Source organism: Rousettus aegyptiacus, unplaced genomic scaffold (assembly GCF_014176215.1).
Source record: "Rousettus aegyptiacus isolate mRouAeg1 unplaced genomic scaffold, mRouAeg1.p scaffold_m13_p_6, whole genome shotgun sequence".
Classification (NCBI taxonomy): Eukaryota; Metazoa; Chordata; class Mammalia; order Chiroptera; family Pteropodidae; genus Rousettus; species Rousettus aegyptiacus.
The window spans coordinates 37,522,412-37,546,974 of record NW_023416309.1 but is presented as its reverse complement, the minus strand read 5'-3'; the positions used below and the strand labels follow the sequence as shown (position 1 = coordinate 37,546,974).

The 24,563-nt window shown below is 52.5% G+C and overlaps 2 protein-coding genes across 9 annotated transcripts in view; one reads left to right on the top strand and one right to left on the bottom strand.

Moving 5' to 3' along the window:
- The first annotated feature begins 4,143 nt into the window (after positions 1–4,143).
- On the top strand, positions 4,144–9,806 carry SFRP5 (secreted frizzled related protein 5). Its single transcript, XM_016164229.2, has 3 exons — positions 4,144–4,729; positions 6,867–6,944; positions 8,724–9,806. The coding sequence occupies exons 1-3, from the start codon at positions 4,207–4,209 to the stop codon at positions 9,068–9,070; spliced, it is 948 nt and encodes a 315-aa protein (XP_016019715.1). The 5' UTR covers positions 4,144–4,206; the 3' UTR covers positions 9,071–9,806.
- A 6,208-nt stretch (positions 9,807–16,014) lies between these two features.
- The window catches only part of ZFYVE27 (zinc finger FYVE-type containing 27), a 19,142-nt gene continuing 10,593 nt past the window's right edge, over positions 16,015–24,563 (bottom strand). For 5 of the 8 annotated variants that reach the window (XM_016164230.2, XM_016164233.2, XM_016164231.2 and 2 more), the window contains 8 exons: positions 24,395–24,507; positions 23,516–23,655; positions 22,835–22,906; positions 21,445–21,465; positions 21,136–21,280; positions 18,935–18,981; positions 18,676–18,757; positions 16,015–17,640 (listed from right to left, as the gene is read on the bottom strand). In XM_016164230.2, the coding sequence (XP_016019716.2) occupies positions 17,576–17,640; positions 18,676–18,757; positions 18,935–18,981; positions 21,136–21,280; positions 21,445–21,465; positions 22,835–22,906; positions 23,516–23,655; positions 24,395–24,507 (685 nt within the window). In that variant the 3' untranslated portion in view covers positions 16,015–17,575. Of the gene's footprint in view, positions 17,641–17,699; positions 18,492–18,675; positions 18,758–18,934; positions 18,982–21,135; positions 21,334–21,444; positions 21,466–22,834; positions 22,907–23,515; positions 23,656–24,394; positions 24,508–24,563 lie in introns of those variants that run through there. The other 3 variants (XM_036222563.1, XM_016164234.2, XR_001599313.2) reach the window with 3 other exon arrangements.

Sequence of the window (24,563 nt, the reverse complement as noted above, 5' to 3'; positions counted from 1 at the left end):
CAGCTAGAGGTGGTCAGAATTTACCCCCAGTCTCTCTGACTCAAAGCCCAGACTCTCCCTGCTACACTACATTCCCTTCGTGTGTGCCGTTTTCCGTGTGGACAGGGCTGAGATTTTCACGTGGATGCCTGACCCCCAGCAGGCTCTAGTTAAATGTTAGTTCATGGAATCATTATTCCCAAGACCAAAGCCTTAAAAGGAACGAAGATGGCTAGTTCATAGATAGAAATTACAATCCAACCAGAACATATAATAATCATGAAATTTCATGCTACTAACAATGTAACTTCAAAGGATATAAAGCAAAACTGATTCAAGGGCAGAAAAATGGAAAAATTAACGAACCCACAATCCAAGTGGATTTAATACACCTCTATCAGAAATGAACAGAATAAGTAAAGCAGGGATTCTTAAACTTTTTGGTCTTGAGACCCTTTTGTGCTTTTAACAGTTATTGAAGTTTTTAGATTAAAGAGCTTTTGTTGACATGGGTATATACCTATCAATATTTACCATGTTTGAAAGAAAAACTGAGGAAATGTATTAATTCATTTAAAACAACAATAATACATTAATTATATGTTAATATAACAAATTTTGTGAACAATAATTCTATTTTACAAAACAAAAAAAAATTAGTGAGAAGAGTGGCATTGTCTTACATTTTTGCAAATCTCTTTCACAGAAGACAGGTTTTCCTAGCTCCTACATTGAATGTGTTGTTACATGTTATTTTGGTTGAAGTTATATGAAAAAAAATTTGGCCTCACATAGAAATGTTGTTGGAAAAGACAGTATTTTAATAGCCTTTTCAGATATTGTGGATATTCTTCTTAGATACTATCAAAAAAAGTGACACGTGGCAGTTCCTTAAATGCTGGTTGTAATACAGAATCTGAATCCACATCAATAAACTTTCCTTACTCAATTACCTTAAAATCCATTGGTCTATCTTGTACTTTAAGTGGATTTTTGAATTATATACAGTTTTGACTTTATAGACTACCTGAAAGAGACTTGGGAATCCTCAGGGGAATCCTGACCACGCTAGAAAACCATTGAGATAGGCAATAAAAAAGTAGGAAAATGTAGGATTTGATAACATATTTAACAAGTTTGATCTAATAGGTATCTACATTGGACTTTGCTCACAACAAACCCCAAATAAACATTCTTCTAAACCAATGGTCCCTTCCATCAGATGGGAGAACTGTGTGCTTGGACAGACTGCAGATGCTCCCAGGTGGACAGGTGCCCAGCACGCCAGGTGTTCCACCCAGCTGCATAGGCCCTGGACCAGCCTCATCAAGAAGGGGCAGTACATTAAAGTGCAGGCTTTTCCTTTCTCGGGACCACCACGGTGGCCTTCGGGGCAAGAACCCAGCAGTTCCCAGGTGGATGGGTAACCAAATGACCTGGTCTCACAGAGAGACCTTTCCTGAATGACTGCCCCAGGGCACAGCCCGCCACCTGTGCACCATTCCTGTAAAGGGCTTCCCTTCTCAATCTCATCATGGGTTCCACATATGGGATCCTCGGGGGTCCTTACGGCAGAGCTACCAGATAGACTGCCCACCCTCCTCTTCCAGGAGGCTTCCAGCCAGGCCCCTCTACCCCTCAGAGACCCTGGAACTGCCAGGTACAGACTCACCCAGCTCTCAGACCATGTGCGGCTCTTACATAACCGGCAGCAAGAACAATGCCTCGCTCTGTCCAGGCCAGGCACTGGAACTCCAAGAACAGCACAGGCGACCAGCTACCCAGAGAGTCAGTACCTTGTACAGCCACCTGGAATTCCAACACTCCCCTCTCACTAGTACCCAAGGCCAAACTTCCCCTGGAGTGCAGAAGCCCTGCCAAGCCTGGAGAGGGGCTGAGGGGTGACCTGGAGTGCAGAGAGCAGAATTGCTGCTTAGGGTCCCAAACAAGAGCCAGGGCTCTGAGGGAGCTTTCAGAACATACACCACATTTTTACCCTAAAGTCACACAGCCGTTGGAGAGCTGACATTCCTAGGTGCCTACTGTGTGCTGACACAGTGCAGGGGGCTCTTTTTCCATGCATCATTTTGTTTTCCCCTCACAATAATTGCTGAGGTTTCAGTCTGTAAACAAGGAAATGGAGGGTCAGAACGGTTAAGTACTTGCCCAAGGTCACTCGGTGAGTATGCACTTGGATATAAACCTGGCTCTTTCTGTCTGCAGCATCTAGGCTCTTGCCCCAGATTACACTGCGCAATCTGACACTGTGTGGACTGGTCCTTTGCCTCGTGAGTGTTCATCGGCGGTACCTCTTCATGCTGGGGGTCGGGGGAGAGAGAAGGGGGAGCAAAGTCCCTCAGCTTGTGCTACCTGGACCCAACGCAGTCATCCCGGACACCAGAAGGTATTCTGCCCCGCCCCCAGGTGATGCCTGCTGAATTTCCTTCTGCCTCCTGTGCCTTGTATCTTCTTCTCACAACTAGATCAGATGAAGCAGAGCCCATGTGTTTTGCATTCCCGTATCCCCGTCTCTATGCGAGGGCATTCCATACGTGGTGAATATTAAGAGGGGTGGTCCTTCGCCTCTCTCCACTACCACTGCAAGGACAGATCCACGGAAAGCCAGGAGCCTTGGAAACATGCAGGGGGGGGGGGCCTGTAAAGGCAGGATTGAGGGGAGAAAGTGCCCCAGCACTCCTGCTTCACAGCAGAGCCAGCCCCCAGAGCACCCCGAGCACCCCTATGAGACACACCCCCAGGATACCCTCACAAGCAAAAGCCCGGAGGGAGGTCAAGTCTTAGGTTAGACTCTCAAGAAGGAGCCGCCTCATCCCCAAGCCTCCCATCCAAAGCTCCTCCTGCGGGAAAGCCAGTGGAAGGCAGGACACGGACAGAAGGGAAAGACCTCAGACAAGGGGCTCCTGAAGTCACCTCCTCTCCGATGCCTCCTGGAGTGTTCATCTGCAGTACCTCTTCATGCTGGGGTTGGGGCAGAGGGGGTACCAGAGGAGGTACCCTCTCCTCCTACTGCATTCCCCACCCTAGGTTGGGATTTATCTTAGGGCAGAGTGGTTAAGCCCTGGCCTTTGTAGTCCAACACCTATCTGGCTCTTTCACCTATCAGCTATGTGACCAAGGGCCAATTACTTCACCTCTCTGAGCCCCCTCTATCCGTTAAGTGTGCAGACTCGGAATCCGCACCTCGCGGTGGGATCTGGGCTCTAACTCTGGAACCAGACTAACCTGGGTTCAAGTTCTGGCATTAATGCTTGCTTAATCTCTCTTAACCCCTTTTAGTACTTGTATCTGTAAAGCGGGGGATATTAATAGTATCTACCCACCTGTTAGCATTACCGTGTGAATTAAATGAGGTAATGTATGCAATGTGATTAGGGCAGACTCGGCACACAGTAAAGACCCCATAAGTATTATCTCTCATTAGAAACAGTAGTCGAGAAGGTTGCAAAGTGCTGCGCCGTGTCTCTGGCACTTAGGAAGAACTCACTAAATGGCAGGGATGGTTATCTTCCACCCCAGTGGGTTATGATGTCCCCGGTGCTGGGTTCTGGGTCGCATCCACCTCTGACTGCCCAGCAGCGAGCACGGTGCCCAGCATCAAGCAGGGGCTCAAAAACTGAGGACTGCGGGGGGGAAGAGCACGCCAGAACCAGGAGAGTGTGGACAGGCAGGAGCCTCCTGCCAGGAGGAAGGAGAAGAACCGAGGTGTCAGGGAAGAGAAAACAGAGGTGGGGGAAAGCCGAGACGACAGATAAGTAAGCGAAGTGAGTAAGAAAAGGAACAGGAGAGGCTGTGGCGAGGAGAGATAAGGTGGCGGGATGGAGAAGACGAGGGGCGAGGAAGAGGCCGAGAGCGGCGAGGGGGCCGCGGGGAGAGGCGCGAGGCGGGACTGGGGCCGTGGCGGGGACGCGGTGATCCGGAGCCGAGCAGAGCGTCGGCGCTGAGCAGTGGGTGCTGGAGCCCGGTGGGAGGGACCGAGGGGGCCCCACCCTGCCTCCCTGCTACCTTAGGGCGGGAGGCCGCGAGGCCGGAGATTGGCTGGGGCGCGCGGCGAGGCGGAGGCTGCAGCCCCGAGGGGGGAGGTGCCAGGCTGACTCGGTGCGCCCGGGAGCTGAGCGAAGGCTGCCCACCTACGAGGGCGACCTCGGCGGCGGGAACTCGCGGGGCAGCTGGGGGCGCCGCGCACCGAGCGGCGAGGACTGCGCAGCCATGCGGTCGGCCGCGGGGCCCGCGCGGGCTGCGGTGCTGGCGCTGCTGCTGTGGGCGCTGCCCTGGGCGCCGGTGCGCGGCCAGGAGTACGACTACTATGGGTGGCAGACCCAGCCGCTGCACGGGCGCTCGTACTCCAAGCCGCCGCAGTGCCTCGACATCCCCGCCGACCTGCCGCTCTGCCACACGGTGGGCTACAAGCGCATGCGACTGCCCAACCTGCTGGAGCACGAGAGCCTGGCCGAGGTAAAGCAGCAGGCCAGCAGCTGGCTGCCGCTGCTGGCCAAGCGCTGCCACTCGGACACGCAGGTCTTCCTCTGCTCGCTCTTCGCGCCCGTCTGCCTCGACCAGCCCATCTACCCGTGCCGCTCGCTGTGCGAGGCCGTGCGCGCCGGCTGCGCGCCGCTCATGGAGGCCTACGGCTTCCCCTGGCCCGAGATGCTGCACTGCCACAAGTTCCCCCTGGACAACGACCTCTGCATCGCTGTGCAGTTCGGGCACCTGCCCGCCACTGCGCCTCCAGGTAGCGCCGCCGCCGCCGCCCCCGCGCCCTCCAATGGCCCTGGGTGCCCGCGAGCTGGGTCCGGCCGGATGTCGCTCCCCGAACCCCTTAGCAGAGCTCTGCGAGTCCCCCGGAGGTATCGCCCCCTCCCTCTACACACAAACAGCCCTTCTTCGCTCAGCCCTGAGCGCCCGGGGATTGTCTCCCACATTCTTCCAGGGTTCCCACCTCCCCATGGTCTGCCAGAGTAGTGCCTCCCTGTGGCCCTACGTGTTCCCACTGGTTCTCCCCGTTCCCGCTCCGTTCCTGAAAACCCTCCTGGCTTCCCTTGCAGCGCCCGCCTTCCCAAGCCGCTGGAGTCGCTGGGGTGGCCCCAATATTGTCCCCGCATCCAGATAAATGCCCTTCCGCCTCGCTCAGCCCAGGAATGTCCCAGAGTCGCGAAGCAGTGCTTTTTGCCTCCCCCACAGCCCGAGGCACCAAGGCCAGCATCTCCAGCCGCGCTGGGACCTCGGGAGGGGAGGAGAGCCGAAGGGATGTAATGACAGACTGGGGGCCAAGTGCACTCCTGGGCTGTGATTTCCATCCCCGCCGTTTTCGGTACCTGGGAACCCTATATCCTCCCATTCTCGACCCCTACCCCACAGACCGAGAGACCTGCGGGCGAAGCTCAGTACAAAAGAAAGAGCAGATTGGCAGGCTGTTGTGCCCTTAGGGGAGTTGCTTAACTTTGAGCCGCGGTTTCTTTATCTTTAAAATAGGAAGCAACCCCAAGTCCCCAAGTTCCTGAAACCTATCACATCCTAAGTGCTGCTTCCCACCCCCCCCCCCCAAGTGCCATTTCCCCTAATTCTTTGCTGGTCTCAGCCTCCCCTGCACTGCGTGTCCTCCAGCCCTTCCCCTGATATCCGCTGAACTCCTTCCAGGCAGAGTAACCTCGGCCAGGATAAACCGTGGCACTGAACAGAAAAGCTTTGCCTAGGCAGCTAAGATGAGAGTCTAAGGAGCCCCCATGCTGGGATTTCACCTCTCTCCCTTTTTCTTATCTGACTTGGTCCCCAAAATGCAACTGGACCCCAGCATGCCCCCCCAGGGCTAACCTCACCCATGCAGTCCCCAGTCCTACACACCATACCCGCCCCTGAGAGTCTCAGTGGGTTGGGGTCCTATGACTGGGAAATGCTGAGAAAAGGGAACCCCCCTCCCCCACCCTCAGGGTGGAAATGGGATGGGGAAGCAGGGAAGAGAGAGCCACCTCAAGCTGAGATAGCTCAGTCCCCAGCAGGGATCCCAGCTGGCTCCTTCTCTGGTTTCTTAGAGCCCAACCATTAACAACCTGCAAGACAGGGAAATTCCAGGCTCAGAATCCCGCCTGGCCCCTGCCCTCACACTCCTGCCCTCTTTGAGCCCCTCTTTCTGCCTTGTTGGGGTGCCCGCCAGGAGACAGAGACAGAGGAGAGAAGAGGTCAGGTGCTGTGCGGTGACCTCAGGACCTGAAGCAGAAGCAGCCTGAGTGTTTGTCTGGCTAACAGACAAAACTCAGAACGTTTCATATAAAAAGTAAAAGTTTTTTTTCTTGCTTTGAAATATCGGAAGTTCTGGCTATGCTAAGCTGCCCACTTCGGGGGAGGAGTGATGCTCCTCTACCACCATTTCTGCCCCGCCAGCATCACGTGTCTCTCCACCTGACCGGACCCTGTGTTCCTAGAAAGACCCCGGAGACACCCCCACCCCAGTGCTACCTGGGAGTCACAAACCTTGAGTTCTAAGCTCAGATCTCACTAGCCTACTGGGGTAGCCACTCTGGGCCTCAGTTTCCTTTTCTATAAACTAAGAATAATACCTACTTCATAGGCTGAGGATTAAATGTAACAAAATTCGGAAGACAATGCGTGTCATGGTTGCAGCTGCCAGGGTCGTGGGCAATCGTGCCCACCTGGGCAGTTCCATCCCTGCACTACCTTGTCTCTTTTCATCCTCAGAACTACTCAGTGAGCAGGTGGTGTTACCGCCACCATCATCCCATTTTCTGATGAGGAAGCGGAGGTTTAGCATGGGGCGGCAGCTTGTCAGTCAGAGGGCCTGCCCCCTTCATGGCTCTTTGGACTCTAACCCCGTCACCAGCCTCCCTTGACCCCACTCTTGCTTCTCTTGTCAGTGACCAAGATCTGCGCCCAGTGTGAGATGGAGCACAGCGCTGACGGCCTCATGGAGCAAATGTGCTCCAGTGACTTCGGTGAGTGTAGCGCCCATACGGCCACTGCCCTGAGGCCACCCCCAGCCCCTCCTTCTTGACACACACACACATATGAATACACGTGCCCACACCCATGACTGTTTTTGCCTCATGGACCCCTTTTAGACTCTGATGATAACCATGAACCCTCTCCCCAGAGAAATGCACTTCTTTTTTAATGCCATCTCAGGGGCTTCAGAAGCCCCTCAAGGCTATGGTCCGTAAGCCTCAGAACCATCCCTGTCCAGGGCTCCTGCAGCCCTCTCTTAGCACTACCCATAGAGGGCCCTCGAGGGCTGGGTTCTCTTTGGGGGAAGCAGACTTAACCCCAGGATGGCTGGGGGCAGCCAGCTGTGGGGCAAGAGATGGGCTTCAGGATGGAAGTACAGCCCCCTTGTCCCTGGACACTTCTGCCAAGTACCCAATGCACTCTGGCCAGGGAAGCTGTGGTCACCTGCCCCACAGCTTCATCCTGGAGTCTCCCCATTCCTGGGGCGGCTGAGCCAAGTCTCGTCAGGCCCTGGCTCCTGCATGGACCACACAGTCCAGTTTGTGATCTTTGCCAAGTCGGCTTCTGTTTTGTGTCTTAGCCTCCCTGTCTATAAAAGGGAGGGAGCAATGAAATCCTTCGGCAGGTCTGTTATGTCAGTAGCCTGTCTGAAAAGAGAATACCACTGTTGCAAGGTTATGTGTGTGTCCAAGAGAGAGAAAGAGAGGTGGTGTTGGAAGAAAGAGAGAAGGAAAGAGATTTTATAACGATTTCCTTTACTGGGGGACAAAGTTATTCTCCAGCTTCTACCTGGCCGCTTACAGAGATGGGGGCCCAGAGGCCTAAGAAAAGGGGAGACTAGCTCAAGTGACTCCCCCCAAGTTCAGTACTTTCTGTCCCCAACTATATATGCTCTCTGCAGTCAGTCTCTGACCAGTGCCCTGGACAGTCAGTCTCTGACCACTCTTTATCTTCCCGTCACTGCCCCCTACACACTCACACTCCCACCAACACCCACACTACACGGTTTCACACCGATTACAGTGGCGTGTTTGCACCAGCAAGAGCTGGTTGTGTGTAGTACTTCCCAACCCTGAGCTCAGTGATGAGCCAGGTCATAGTGGGGTATTCACCCCATGGAAACCACATGCGACAGAGCAGGCCCGTTCCCTAGGGCCAGATGTCGAATATCAACCCACCACAGCTCCAACCACACTCACGCCATGTGTACGCGCACGCACGCATGCACACACACTCACACACTCATTCCAACCCCATATACATTCCACACCATACACATATGCACGGGCACACACAGCCAGAAATCCCATTCGGAAGCATCCCCAGAGATCATGAAGCCCAGCCTCCCTCCATCACGAGGACCTCTCTCCACCAAACCCTGCCTCCAGTTGGTCACCCGCCCCCAATGTCTCCCTCCCTGGAGAGCCCAATACCCTGCTCCCCATCCTTGCACTTGGTGTCATGGAAAGACATGGGCTCTGGAGTCAGCCAGAAATCCCTTCGATCCGGGCTCTAGAATTCAGGCAGCTCACAACCTCTTCAAACCTCATTTCTCCCTACCCTTATCCTACCTCCAGAATGAAATGGGATAATGTCTGTGAAAGTCCAGCACATGATAGGAGCTTCATAAATATTAAAATATATAAACTTTACCTCACCGAGCCCCAGGCTTGGGGCCTTGGGCACAAGCACCAACCGTGGGGCCTCTAGTGTCTTGAGTAAACCTGACTATTCTCACGCTGTCCTCTGTCCACCTCCCTGACATACAGTGGTCAAAATGCGCATCAAGGAGATCAAGATAGAGAACGGAGACCGGAAGCTGATTGGAGCCCAGAAGAAGAAGAAGCTGCTCAAGCCGGGCCCCCTGAAGCGCAAGGACACCAAGAGGCTGGTGCTGCACATGAAGAATGGTGCGGGCTGCCCCTGCCCACAGCTGGACAGCCTGGCTGGCAGCTTTCTGGTCATGGGCCGCAAAGCGGACGGGCAGCTGCTGCTCATGGCCGTCTACCGCTGGGACAAGAAGAATAAGGAGATGAAGTTCGCCGTCAAATTCATGTTCTCCTACCCCTGCTCCCTCTACTACCCCTTCTTCTATGGGGCGGCTGAGCCCCACTGAAGGGTACCCCTCCCTGCCCCACCAGCCAGCTGTGCCTTGCCCTCTGTTCCCATCCCTGGGGCACACTGTCGCCTCCTGTCCCCCTGGCCTTGCCCCCAGTCCCAGGCTGACCTGGCCCCTGTGGGAAGGTGGTTACCAGCACAAGCCATAAGGGATGGGCATGGAGCCTGGGCTGTCTTTGATCAAGGGGTCCTGGGGCGGCTGGGGGCTTCCTTAGAAGCAAGGCCTTCTCATTTGGGGGGAAACCTCCAGGGCCTCAGAAAGTAGGCAGCACCAGGAGAGGGCAAGGGAAGGATGGAGGGGCTCTGAGCAGCCCAGGGGGCGTCTGGAGTGAGCTGTGGTGCCAGCTCCCCTCTGCTGGTGGCAGTGCCTCACCTTGGAGATGGAAGTCTTGACATATTAGGCTTAGCTACTTGGGGGACAATTCTCTGTCCCCACTGCCTCTTCATGTGTCCTCTCATAGCCCCTAGGGTCACAGTACCCTCCAGCCACACCTCCCGGCTATCCCTCTGCCCGGTTCCCCTCCCCTTAGACTGGAGAGAAGCCCAGCCCAGCCCAGACCCCCTCTCATAGGCTCACTTCTCGGGGTTCATTCCTCAGCCCCCTGTATGTCCTTTTACCCTGATGACGAGTAAATTATTGCTACTACTGCGAGGCCATAGGTACTAGATGGATGCAGGTAGGGGTTGGTTTTTTAAATTTTTTTTTAAGTTTTTAATTAAATCAAAGTAAATAAGTTGGCTTGGACCAGGTGATTTCTTTGTCAACCAGTTCCCCAGAGGTAGAGAGAGGGAGATTCGGAAGCGACTTTTAGAGAGAAGCCCTCGTCGTAACCCACAACCTGTCGACACAGACACACTCAGAATGCCGAAGAGCGATGCCCATGTTACTGTAGGACCCCCAGGGGCACACAGCAAGGGCCACCCTCCTCGCCCCTACCAGTAATGAGGGATGGAGATGGCCGTCCTTTTGTCCTTGAGGAGGGACAGATGCCAGTTTCCCCAGCCTTTTCCCATGGTCCTGCAGCATCTCCCTGACATGGGCAATGCCTGCTCAGAGGAGCCCAGGAAGGCTGGGCTGTGGAACTACTCCAAAGAGCCAAAGGCATAAAAGTGTCACTTCTGCCCTTCAGCACTCAGACGCCCCTGGGCACTGGCCCTGACCTGGAGAAGATGACAGTGTAGACCAGTGGTATTCTCAGCGTGGTCCCTGGACCAGAGCACCAGCATGACACAGAAGCTCAGGCCCCACCCAGATTGGCAGTGTCAGAATCTACATTTTAACACATAAACTGTCCAATCATCTAAGGAGCTCCTGCAAAACACTGGACCCCACATGGAAACAATAAATCCAAATCTCTCAGGGTATTTAGAAACCAGCATTCCTAGATGCCTTCTTGGGTGGCATGCAGCCCTAGTTGAGAACCTTCATCTAGATCATCTAAATAAGCCCACAGCTGAGGCAGGCAGAGGTTACCTCAGGCTGGAAAGGTGGTGGTCCTACACACAGGGAAGGGACCAGCTGTAATGCCTGAAGAGGCTTCTTCAGTGAGCTCAGAGCAGATGGAGGCTGATCCCTTGAGCTGGATGGGGCAGGGAGGGGATGAACCTTGAAATGGAGCCCACAGGCTGCTGCCACTCCAATGTCCAGCATTTGGAAAGGGTGGTACCCAGAAGGAGTCCCTGGGGAGACTGTCAACAAATACCGAGTGACAGGGCACATGTGCCTAGAACAGGAAGCTGTGGACCACCCCAGAGGGACTTTTCTCACCAGCAAGGGTACAGTCAGCATGCCAAGTCCAGTCAAGCTCTGCTCCTCCTCCAAGACAATAGAGCCTCGTTCTCTTGAGGTGAGAAAAACCTTGGCTCCCATGACTCTCAGAGGAGTATATTGCCTCAGAGAATCGAAAAGGCCAGAGGGCCTGAATTCTGCTGTGGGGCCAATGTGAGCTAACAGGTGGTCTGACAGCCTGCCCATAAATCACCTCCCTGGGCCGTCAGGTGGCCTCACCACAGGTCAGAAGCAGCAGAGGCCTGCTTGTTTCTCCTCACCTCTGAGGAAGCCACTGCCACCCACCCTCACCCAAAGCCTGCCCAGCCCACCTGGCTCCCTGAATCCACCCCTTGTCTCCCAGCCTCCTACCCCAACCAAATATTTACGGACACTTCTATGGTCAACCAGGAGCAGGGATTATTTTTCCACTGAACACACAGGACTGGGCCTCTTCTGGCTGGAGCACAATACTGACCTCTGTCAGGTGCTGGCAGCCAGCGAGAGGGAGTGGGCAGGGAGAGGCTCCCTTTACATAGCCCAGGAAAACTTCTCGCCCACCCCCAACAAAGGGGTCAGGCCCTGCTCTGTACACCAGCTCTGTCTCCAATATCTGTTGTCGTACCCTCAGCAGTCTCTCCTCCCTAGGACCAAGAAGAATCCTCCTAAAGACCAGGGAGGCTCTGCAAGGCCTGACCCCACCCTTCGTTGCCTTCAGTCACAAAATGCTCCCTCCTGGTTGGTCTGGAGACAGGCAGCTGGTGCTGCCCAGCGAGTACCTGGGCTGTGTATCAGCACCCGGGCTGTGTATCAGCGAAAGATTGCATCTGATTGTGTGGAACAGAAACCCCAAAAAACAGTGAGGCTTTTCCACACAAGAAATCTGGAGGTGGGCAGGCAGGAGGTCCATGTCCCAGGCTCAATTCTCTCTTCCTGCTCTGCCAGGGGGTGGCTTTTGTGCTTGTGGTTACAAAATGGCACCTCCTTCCCCCACCTTCTCAGCCACACTCCAGGCAGGCAGCAAGGCGGAGAAAGGCTAACAGCAAAAACAGCATGTCGGCTGCATCTGGCCTTTTTGATCAGGAAAACAGTAATTTCCCAGCAAGTCTCACCTGGTAGATTTCCACTTGTAGCTCACCAGCCAGAACTCAGTCACATGGCCACCCCTAGTTGCAAGGGAACAGAGGAAGCCAAGTGTTTCAGCTGGGTACAAAATCCGAGATCTGATAGAGAACAGGAAGGATTTGGGGTAGGCTGCTGAACACTCAGGATCAGCTACGCAGGGGCAGTAAAGCCCAGTTCTGCGTTCCACACGTGTGACTTAAGTGACCTAGGACATTGTGAACATGGTCTAGCTGTAAAATGGAGTGATAATGTCTACTTCACAAGGGAAATGAGTGTTAAGTGGGAAAATATATGAAAAGTACCTGGAAACAATGCCCAGCATTTAGACGTTCGTTAAACGGGAATTCGTATTTTTATTAACGGAAGGCCTGGCCCTAGCACAGTGCCTACACATTAGAGGTGCTCAGTAAATCCCTAATTGACTTGTGAATCAACTAAGAAACCACTACTGACATGAAGGCAGGGAAAAGATAGGAACATTTTATCTAAAAGCCAGAAGTGTTACTTTCAGAAGGGGCATGGAAACTACATTTGGAGTTTTACTTCAAAAAATACATACCCAGGCGGTGTGTAAGCCAGTATAAGGGACAAGACACGTAATACCCGTGTTCAATAAGTATCAAGACCATGCGGGGTGGCAGACACTACTCAGAGCACTTTAACATTCTGATTTAAGCCTCCCGACAGCCCTTTGAGGGAAATACTATCATTAACCCCATTTTAAGGATGAGGTGGTTGAGGCTCAAAGAGGTTAAGGAACTTGTCGAAGGTCACACAGCTGGTACATGGTAGTGGTGCTAAGGTTTGACCCCATGCTCTTAATCACTATACTACTGTCTGTAGGGGACAAAGCCAAGGACAGGCTGGGGGTGACAGGCAGCCAGGCTTCTGCCACCCTGCCTCACAGGAAGATTTCTGGGAGCCCTGCTCTGATCCCAGTGCAAGGGCCCGGACAGCAGCAGAGGAGCCAGCCTCAGACTGTGGCTTTACTCCCAACTCCCAGAGCGGCCCACCTCGACAACCTACCCCACCCCCACTGCCTCAGCCCCATCAGCATTCAGCCTCTTGGGTCCCACAAAGGAAGCTCACATCCCACAACTGTTTAGCTGGCTATATTCCTGGCTAAAGTTCATTCCTTGGGAAATCCAACGTGGGGGGTGGTTGCTGCTGGAATGTGTGTGGCTGGGACCCAGTGTCCCAGCCCAGACAGTAGGCTCTGCTGGGGCCGTGAAGAGAGCAGGCAGCCAGGGGAATCCGGAGTCCCCAGCCCCCAGCTGTGCCAGGGAATGGAATGTGCTGCTCTGGGTGTTGAAACAGACCCAGCCAAGGAGGGGCAGTGGGGTTGCTGGGAGCTGGCGGAGTTGGGGGCAGCTCCACAAGGCTGCCTCTGTTCCCCTGCAGGCTGAGCCCACTTCATCAGGGGTAGGGGTGGGCAGGCTCCTTCTGTCAGCTCAGTGGCTCAGACGCTCCTGGAGCTAGTAGGGGCAAGGCAGAACAGTGGGGAGAGTGATAGTATTGCTATGTTCTCCCAAAGTTTCTTTATGAGGCATCTACAGGTACCTGGGGCACAATTTGACTCACCAGCTAGGTGACCTGGGGCAGGTTATTTAACCTCCCCAGGTCTCCACTTATCCATTGGTTAAGTGAGATTAACAACAGAACCTAGCTTTGGGGACTGTCATAAGACTTAAATGAAATAACAGGCTCAACATGTTGCTTGGCATAAGTGCTCGATAAATGTAGATATTATCATTATCTTAGGGCCACCAGGTGTAGAATAGATACTGGAGTCAGGGCCCCTCAAAAGGGGTGCCTTGAAGGTTCCGTGGAGACAAGAGAAAAAAAAATGGAGCTTCATTTGGCTTCAGTTCCGAAGGCAAGGTGATCAAGGACCACAAAGATCCTAGAAAGCACCTCCAGTTCAAGGTCTGCCGTGGCCACTGGAGGCTGCTCCCCACCACTAGCAAACCACGAAGAGACAGGCAGAATCCTCAACCCAAACCAGGCTGTGGGAGCTGGCAGGCCACCCCAGGTCTGCCCCAGCAGGCACCAGAGCTGTAGCTGAACCCGGCTACTGCCCCCTCCTCCTGGGTGCTTGAGAACTAGAAGGCATCTTTTAAACAAGCGCCCAGCTCTGCTGTGGACAATCCGTCTTCCAGGTCATCCCCACGTTCAGTCCTCTCCACACTGTTCACCCCACCCAACCAACTGTAAGGCACAATCCAATCCTGGTAAATCCCTCCGTGGTTTCATTTTTCCAATGGTACCTGCCCTTTAAAGTTGTCCCTGAGGCCCTCACATGCACCTCCAGGGGATAAGGAGGTAGCCCCCCAGCTTCCCTTCTATGGGGCTCCCAACCCCACATGATGGGAACCCTCTCATACCCGTTTCCCATGCCCCAAGAACTGTTTCACAGTCTGCATTTCACCAACATTAGGCATTGTTTTCATTTCCCAAAATAAAATATTGACTCTGCTTATTCCAACTACACTCTGGCCTCACTGAGATTCTTTCCTGAGTAACGATCTAAGATTGTTCTCTGTAATAAAAAAAAAAATTTTAATTGTAAAAAAATGCTGTTCTAAGCCATCCAGGGCAGAGTTGTTTGTTCTTTCCCCGAAGACTGCCAGGATGATGGTAATAAGCTAGTGTTTACCGAGCGCTCACTTTGTGCCAGGCACTACACTCCAACCTAACAAGGACTATCTCATTTAATCCTCACGGCAGCTCTCTGAGGCCAATGTCACTATCAAGGCCATTTCGCGGATAAAGAAAGCAGCACAGAAAGGCTCGGGGACGACGCCCCCGTGGCGACTCACATGGCTACAGCTGATGGCAGAGCAGGGCCAACATGGAGCCAGCCTACAGAAAGAGCCACTGGGGCACTCCCTGGCTCGTACAGGCTCTAAGTCCCATTTCTATCTAACGCAGTGGGGAACACGCATCCTCAGATGGACGCGACGTCACTTATGCAGTGAGAGACTGCGCTGGATGGTCTCTGAGCAGCCTTCCAACTGATCTCCTGTGACACATGCTCTCCATGAGAAGTGTGGGTGCAGCCCCAGCTGCCTCTACCCTGGGCCTGTACTGTCACTGCTGTCCCCTTTGCTCAAGGCAGTATTTCCCCTTCCTCCACCTTCACTATTCCTCTGGCCCACCAGGCTGCTGAGGCTGCTTTAATAGTTTTTAAAGTGAACTACTCGTCTGTAAAAACTGCCAAAACAGGGTTCCAGCTGCTTCCCAGCCTCTCAGAGCCCCCTCTGGAGCTGCAGGGCCTCCCCGGCCGTAGGGGAAGTTCTTGAGCTTTGAGAATCCCACCTAGACCAGACAGAGCGAGCTGAGGGCATCCCAGCGCCTGTTTGAGTTGCACATGCAGGCCCTCGCCCTCAACTCTTCACTGCCCCAGGCCTACCCTTTGGAAGGTAACAGCTCACATCCGGCCCTGCTCTGCAAAGCGCCATGCCCAGCCTTTCACAGCCACTACTTAACTTCCCTGGACCTCCATTTCCTTACCTGTAAAATGGGAAAAACAGCACCTGCTTCATAGGGCCATTGTGAGGATTAAACGAAATGCGTGTAAAGCACTTACCACACTGTCTGGCACCCAGTAAATACCCTACACACCCCAGTTCTCAGAGAACTGCTTATACCCCCATCTCACAGCCAATCTTTCCAGCTGCCTCTCAGCTTCCCTGAAGGCTGATCCTTTTTTGCTTGCTCAGAGGGATTAGCTAAAATCTTTCCATTCTAAAGCCTGCACTGCTTAGCATTTACCAAGTTCTGGTCCAAACCAATCCCCAGCCCCCACAATATGGTCACAAGACAGAGCCTCAAGGCAATCTGACAAACATGTGCTGAGCCCAACTTGTACAAGGCACGGCTTTCCTCCCCCTGCCCCCATCTCACACCCAGACTCCAGCCTCCGCACCTCCTCCAGCCCTGTCCTGTAGGCACAGCTCAGGTGTGAAACTCAGCCAGCACTGGGGGAAAATCCAGCTCTCCAGCCTCAGGGACAGAGGGTGAGAGGAAGGACCAGGACAAAAACGAAAGAAGCTTGAGGCCTTTTTATTGACAATTCTCCACATACACAGAAGTCCTATTAGTTCCACTCCAGTGTAAATGAAGCACAGGGTACTTAATGTTCATCTCTGGACAAGATAAAGAAGCCCATGGAAAGCCTGCGTGGTTCCCCAGGGACTTGTACCTCGCCGGCCTGCAGCAGGTCCCTGGTTGATGAGCCCTAGCTAGACTGGTTGGCCTTACAAGAAAACTGGCCTAGGATGGCCCTTGTCTCCCCAACCTGCCTCCTCAGTCTCTGCTCAGGGTAGAGAAACATCTCCGCTTCCTACAGACTCTGGACCCCAGGCAGACTCCAGGGAAGCATCCTAGGGTTAAAGAAGCCCCATCTTCCTCGGCCCATCCTGTGCCATATGTTCCCAGGAACCATGCAATAAATAAATAAATACTTCAAAAGGCAGGGCAGCTCCAGGGGAAGGAAGGGGTACCTGGGCCAACTCATGGCTTAGAGAGAAACAGAACCCGAGTCCAAAAGTGAATATGAAATTGTTGGAGAGAGGATGGGGACCCCAAGTGGCCTTATCCCATAACTGAGACTGTCCTACTAGGAAACAGCCCTGAAATCTAGGACCCAGCCCAGCGAGATCCTACACTTCCTAGGCCAAGGGTCAAGGGCTTCAGGACCTCTGCTCTGCTCACCTGGTCTCACGCTCTGTGGGATGAGGGGCTGGGGAAGGGAAATATAGCTCTGAACCAGAGGAGAGAACCCCAAGTCTCTGAAACAGGGGGAAGAGAAGTGATCTGAGTGCCTCGCATCTATCCAGCGGGGCTGAGGACACCGGAGTAACGTGCAGGCTGACATTCGCAAGTCAAGGTCTCCATAAGGCAGGGCAGAGACCCTCTGGGCTGCTGGGGCTCTCTATGTGTTGCTCCAGTTAATACTAAGGACTCTGCCAAGCCCCACTAGACATGTCCTCCTCTGGGGGAACTTGGGAATTTCAACCCTGTTTCCGGAAGCACTTTTGGTCTTGGTAGCCCTGGCCACACTCTCTGGTGGGGAAATGACGAGATCCTGATGCCTGGAGGGACATTCAAACAGCAGAGTTGGGCATAGCACTCCCAAGCCTTTCTGCGGACTCTCAGAGGCCAAGGGGCTGGCCCAGGACCCGCTGGAAGGAAAAATCTCTTTTCCCAACTTCTGAATCTCCGGTCTCAGAATTCCTAGCTGTAGAAAGACACCCTGATTCTCAGAGATCTCAGTCCAGACCAGGCATGGCTCTCTGCTGCCCTCTAGCTTACATTCCCTGCCCAGCCCTGAGTTCACTAACAGCCCAGGGAAGAGTAGGGCAAACGTGCCAGGGCCTCCGAAGGGCTCCTCTCCCTTCTGGGGTTTGAAAGCAGCCATTACTGGCCATCCTCAGGAGTGGGGAACAGTTCCAGAACCCAGCTGGAGATGGTAAGGGCAGGAGGGGAAGCCTACCTAGTGTTTGGGCCGTATTTGCCCAGCACACACCACGTGGGGCTAAAGGCAGGGACAGTGGGGTCTAGTGCTGGCTCATGGACCGGCGCCCGCTTGGACCCTCTCCCCTCTTCTCACTTGCTCAAGGTCTGGTTACACGAGGCACACACAAACACAGTCTCTCTCTGGGCTTCGGGGGCTGAAAAGGAGGAAGAACTTTGTGAGACGCTTTCTTGTGCCCTTTGGCTCATGGCCCAAACTACTAGCACCACCTCCCCATCCCCGAAGCCCCACAGAGCACCCACTGCCCGGCCCACACCCTTGCAAACCTGGCTCACTAGCCTGCCCTCAGAGACCTCTCTTTTCATGGGAACCAGAGACTTTGGGGGTGACCGTGGAAGCATCAGGCCTCTCCCAGGTTCCATGTAATAGAAATCATTTTGCCACCAACAGAACACCTTTAGAAATGTTTTTTAAATAAGGTATCCGAAGAAAAATTTCCAAAATGTTTTAACAGTGGTTATCTCTGGATGGTAAGATTACAAAATCTGTTTTTCTCTTCCTCCTTCTTCTATAATTTCCATATCTAGTATAAGCATATACTGCTTGCATGACCAGAGGGGAAAACAAACAAACAAAAAAAAACGTGACTTCTCATTGTAACATGTTAAAAGGCATTATGTAAAACATGCTTTTCAGAACGTGCATATGCATTTACCCTATGTGCACACTGGTGTTCTTCCTTTTGCAATATCTGTATTTTTGTTTTGTTTTGTTTACAATGAGTATGTACAGCTTTTATAGAAGGAAAAGACGCTCTTTTTATTTTGGTAAAAGTATCACCAAGGTAATGAGAAAAAACATGAAATTCAGGATGATGGTCTCCTCTGGGGAAGGCAGGCGTGGCGCTGGGGAGCCTCGGTGGTGTGGCTATTGCTGCTCTATTTTTTAAATTCGGTGAAGCGGTCACAGTCATTCATTATTATGCTTCATAATTCAGCTACATAGTATATATTCTTCTGCATGCAATTCTTCTGCATGCATCAAATACTTCAGTTTTTTGTTTGTAAAAGGGTGAAGGCGGAGATGTTACTATGGGCCAGACTAGGACCCCAAGTTCTTTGACCTCTCATGGACCCCTCACTCCTATCCTCAGGCAGCACCTCCTGAGCGGAAGTGGGAACCAGCCAAGCCCTCCCACTGCCCTGATCTCCAGGCTGCTTGCACCACTCACCTGTGGCCCCCATGGAGGACTTGGGTACCTTGAAGGAACAGCACCGGGAGCAGAAGCTGTTTCCACAGTTACTGCAGCTCCGCTGCAGACAAGAGCCAAGGTCAGTATCAGATGCATCCCCCAGCCCCGAGCACAGACAGACCCCAGCACCCCTCTTCTTTCCATCAGCTGATCCCACCCAAGGAATATGGGACTACTGTGGGACTGGAGAGGTGCCCAGGTGGGGCAGACCCAACAGGACACCCTCAAGGAGGCTTACCCTCTTCTTCAGCACCGAGAAGGTGGCCGAGCAGCCTGTACAGCTTCCTGAGAAACAGAGGCAGCAGCTCAGCCTTGACCCAGGTTAGGCTTCTCAACTCTCACCTACTCCTAGGTCTTCTAAATGGGGACACTAAAGAGTAAAATCCAGATCCAGAGACCAAAGGAGGGAACTGATGGCTCCAGACATACCCTCCTGGGGCTTAGAGGACCCACCCTTAGAAGTCCAACCAAAATAGATGAGCATCCAGCAGAATCTACCCGCTAGAAACCACACAAACCTGGCAGGGACCTGACAACAGGCATTCCCCAGAGGAGGCACATCCAACCACCTCAAATGAAGCCTGTCTGATGTGACCCCTTTCCAAAGTGTCACCTTACAAATACTCCGCCCACAGGTAAAGAGAGAAATCTCTCCTAAAGCCCCAGACCCTGCGTTCTGTCATCTGAAGATTACAGAAGAGCAGCTCAAAACCAGACACCGTCTAAGTAGATGTGCAGGGCAAGAGGTGCAGGCACTGTGACTGGCGGGCAGAATGGGGTGAGCTAGAACTGGGAGAGAGACCCTGCCTGAACAACCAGACACAAGATGACAAAGCTTCAGACAATCACAGAGGAGTCAATGGCAGCTTAGAAAATGACTAGCAGGAGGTAAGAGGGGCGGTGTAAGAAGAGATGAAGGATGGGAAAGGAGGGGGAAAAAACATTCTTTTAGAGGCTATTTCAAGGAAAGTAGGCCTAATAGAAGCTGTGCTCACCTCCCACCCACAAGCCAGGAAAATTAAAGATGGAAAAGGTAGGCTGCAACAAGGAAGGACGCAGCCTGATGAAGGGGGTGCACGCAGGTGAATGAAGAAAAACGATGAAGGAATACTGAGATCTGAGGAGGAAAAGACAGGCCACACTGGGTCTTATGACTTCAACAAGCTCCAGAAGCAAAAGCAAACCCCGACAAGAACCAAGAAGGTTCTAAGGGCTACCCCAGGAGTACTGTGGTTCAGTGTAGACAACTCCATGCAGGCAGCGGGAACTGAGCTGGGGAGAAAAGGCAGGGTCCACAGTAGGCATGAAGGTGCTCCCAAAAGGGGACTAGAGAGCCCTGCGGGGTCAAAAAGAAGCTGATTTGGGTCCTAGAAAAACCTGAGAAGAGATAAGGTTACTGGAGGAGGTTTTCAGAACTTGGGACCCAAATGCCTCCTATGATCTGGCCAGAGCAATTATCAGCTTCAGGACACACTGCCTTTTCTCTCCCTGCACAGTTCCCCCAGGTGCTTCTCCTAGGGCACAGACCCTAGAAGTCTTTCCCACCAGAGTACAGCCACCCCATCCTCTTCCCTGCCAGCTGACACCAGGCAGAAGGCAGGCTCTTCTTTAGGACCAGGGTGACTCCCATGTCACCCACTCTCTAGACTTCAGCCATAAATCTACCTGGCTCAACTCTCACTCTCCTGATCTGAGCCAGGATTCCAAGATGTGCTAAGGACAGTCAAGTCCACCCTTCCCTAAAGCTGCCTTGCTTCTTGACCCACCCCCACCCCCCAGTAAAATAAGGAGTGGCCAATCTATGAACTTCACTGGTGAGAAGGGACCTCAGGGCTCTATCAGGCCCAGAGGAAGATACTGTTTGCTTCAACTTGCTTCTACCTAGATAGGAAAGATGCAGACAGGCTCCAAGGCGCCTGCAGGATGGACCGAGGCCTCTCATATTCACAGTGCCTCTTATTACGTGCCTACTATGAACCAGCTAGCACAGTACTAGCACGTACTATTATCTCATTTAAGACCTATAACCATTTGAGATAAGAACTTATGATCTTTCTTTTACAGAAGAGAAACAGAGGTACAGAGAAGTTAAATAATTTGCCCAAGGGCACCCAGTGGAGCCAGGAGTTGCACCAGGCAGACTGTTCTAAGGCCCTATGCCGCACCGCCTTCTGAGGTTCTGCATGCCTCAGGATGACACTCTCTCTGTGGGCCTGGGGTGACATTTCCACAACTGAGTTCCTTATCCTCCCACGAACTAATAATGCTCAATAAAGACACAGAGACAAGAGGGAACCCACGCTCACTCTCTCAACGGCCCCGCTGCGTGTGCGCTAACTTCCCAGGGTCCCATGGACACAGCTTTACTCCTCGCTGCTGTCACAAAGAGTCTACCCATAAGGCCATGGCTCCCGCCCCGTGCCTGTCCTCTGGACGTACCAAAGTTGTTGGTGGGGTACCGCTTGCGGAGCCGTTCTGTGAGCCGTGACACCTTGCTGCGTAACACCTCATTCTTGCTCAGGAACCCATTGTCCTGTAGGGCCAGCTCATCCTCTGCTGGGCACGGGGCACCCTCATCATCCTCCTGTGGGAACAGCTCCTTCCATTCCTGCCCACCTCGTGGCAGGGCTCCAGGACCTGCGTGCAGAGGCACCCCAGCACGGCAGACCCCACAAGGCATGGAGACCACTGGCTCAGCCACCCTCCCCTAGCCCAGCCCCAGCTCCCCTCACTCAGGTTCCTACTTACCAGCACCACCAAGTGGGTCTCCTGCCTCCCAAGGTGTGGGGTAGAAGGAAAGAAAACAAAGAGAGAGAGATAGCAGAAAGGAAGCTGCTAGGAGGGGACCCGTAAGCAAAGGAAACACTTAAGTATGACTCAGTTGTCTGAGCATGTCCCAAAGGGCGACATCAACAGAGGCCTCTATAAAAGGACGCCAACATTAAATAAGTTTGGGAGAAGCCATGTACTACTGTTTTTCAAACTAGGTGAAATTAATTAAGTGAGTCATGATTTTAACAGAATAGAAAAGAAAATATCCCTTTCAATGTATTTTTCAAGAAACTTCTGTTTCAATTAAGTTTTACATATATTATAGACCAAAGTGTGAAATAGGCCAAGATGTACTTGTGTTCCTTAATGTGGGTTATGAACAAAAATGCCTGAAAGGCCATTATATATATTCTCTACCACCACCGCCATCAAGATTCACAGTCTACAATAGTACACTAAAGTCTCAGAGAAATCTCGTAACAGCTGAAAACGCAAATGGCCACGTGAATGGAACTGAACGGGTGAGGTGTAAATCACAGGCCTGGTGGCAGAAAACTCACAAGACTCCACTTCTTACATCTCGGTTTCCCACTTTACAACGAGACATAAAGAAAAATGATTTCCTACTATAAGAAAATGATAGCTCAAATGTGACAATAAGTGACCAGGAAAGACAGGGAGTGATGGGGACTATGTGACTTCTTAAAAAAGATAGTTGCTCCTCAGCTACACTGACTGCTACAGACTCGGAGCTTCCAGAGCCTCTGGCTTTTCAGAAAAATTGAAAATCCAGACTTTTCACTGAAATCTTCATTTTTAAATATTGGCTCAAAAAAGTTTTTTTTAAAGGTTTGTATGCCAAATAAAAAACACTTCTGTAAACTATCAGTTGGGACCACTGTCTTAAAATCAGGAAGATTGTTTAACTTTCTCTGACCTAGCACTTGGCCAGGCAACCACTTTCTCTAGCCTCTCCTCCCTGCCCCCTAAAATGACATCTTTCAGACTTCAGCAGGCCTAAGAGTAGTCAGTGCCCTCCCTCAGATCTGCCTTCCTCACATCAAAGGGGCCAAGCTCCAGCCAAGGTGCTAAATGATCCGCCTCCCCCAGCAGGGCGCATTTCCGGAGGCTTCCAGAGCCAGGCCTGCCTGGGCACCAGGACAGATGACTAGATCAGCGACAGGATGGGCAGAAGTTCAGTGGCATCCTTTCATCCAGTGAGTTCTAGCTCAAAGCAAGTTTCAGTCCCTCAACTGAATGTAAGTGAATTTTTAAAATCCGGACTTAGGATGTGAGAAGCCACACGCACCAGGACCACCCAACTTCTTGCCTGGTCAATAGAGGGTGCTGGATAAGGGCCACCCACCTCAATTGCATCTTTAAACTCCTCATCAGGCTCAGCCTCCTCAGCCTCCTCCACACTGCCCGGTGTGAGGTCCTGGGAAGAGAGACTCTATTAGACAAGGAGAGGATGGCAGCCCTGCCCCCTAAGGCAGAGGCCACCTGCCCTGAGCCAGCATCCCGGTTTCCCAAAACAGTTATTCCTGCCTCAGAGGAAATGGCACAACTGCGAGAAAGAAGGAAGTCACAGGAAAGAGGGTACTCTCTGACCTAGCAGGGATAGAGAAATGGGACCAAGACCATGAACGGACCTCCAGCGGCTGTACAGCACAGTGGATGAGAGCATGGGCTCTAGAACCACAGGGCCTGGTCTGACTCCTGGCCCTACCACCCTTGCCTAACTACTCTGTGCTTCAGCCTTCTCCTCCGCAAATGAGAATAACCTCATCCTCAGAAATAACCTATACCTTGTGGGGTTAACATCTATAAAGTACTTGGAATAGCAGAGTAGGCACTCAATAAACCAGAGTGGCTATTATTACTACAATTATTATTATTACGCACTTCAGAGAAGATGAGGCCTAGGAAGAAACAGGAACTACATAAGAGGCCAGTCCAGGAGCTATGAGGTATGAACAAGCTAGTAAAAGGAAGACCCTGGAAGGTGCTTGTAGCAGGCTCTGCCCTGAAGGTAGGGGATGCTCACCTCTGTGGGTGTGGGTGCAGGCGTACAGTCTGGCAGAACGCCCTTCCCCCCAACATCTGGAGGTGGTGGGCTCTGGAAGGCACCCTCTTCCTGGCTGGGATGCAACCGCCGCTGCAGAGAGGCCCTGTACTCTGAAACCACTATCCAGGGTGAGGACAGTGGGGTGGGAAGCAGAAACAGGATGGAATGAGTGGCATTTTAGGTTACCCACTTTTGCATCTGGCTGCCTCTTCCTCTAATACCCCATTCTTTGCTGCAAGAAAGAGTCGCCCTCCTAACTCTGCAGAAGTCACCTAACCTAAGCCTCATAAACAAAACAGCAACACCCACCCCCTAAGATTACTATACAGAGATTAAATGTAGTAAGTGCTTGCTAAATAAGGGCTTCTATAATTAACTACCTGACCACAGGGAGGAAAACAAATATAGTAATCACCCAAACAAATGTACAGGCCCAGGCGTCTGTGACTCAGGACCTCCCCAGATTGCCTCATTGCTTTAGAAGCCAGATGGCTGATGGGGACTTTGAGATCACACAAAGATGTGGCAGCAACTTCAGCTGGCGGCATCCCAAGAGGCAGATGGCAGTACCTCTTCCCTCCCTCATCTCCCAGACGCCACCATATTATGTAAGCAGTGAGTCACCTGCTTCGGAAAGGCAGAGGGACCTATACAGTAGCAACCTCCCTTGTGTCCCACCTAACATCTCAGAGAGGCAGAGCCCAATAGAGCCCTCTGAGGGATGGCCCTAGTGTGGTGATGCCCCCTTGTGGAAGGTACAGCAAACAGACGATCAACTACAGAGACAAACAAACAAGGAGCCTAACCTGCCCTCAGGGCTGGCCTGACCCTATCTCTGTCAGGCTCTCCAAGACTTACCTCGGAAGAACTCCACGTTTCCCAGAAAGAGTGTGCTGTTTAAAAGAGCAAGGACCCAGCAAAGAGGCAGCAGATACAGTACGCAAACCGTGCCCAGAAGGGCCCCATAGAACCTGGATCAACAGACAGGAACCACAGGATCATAAGTTCATACAATCACAAGGAAACC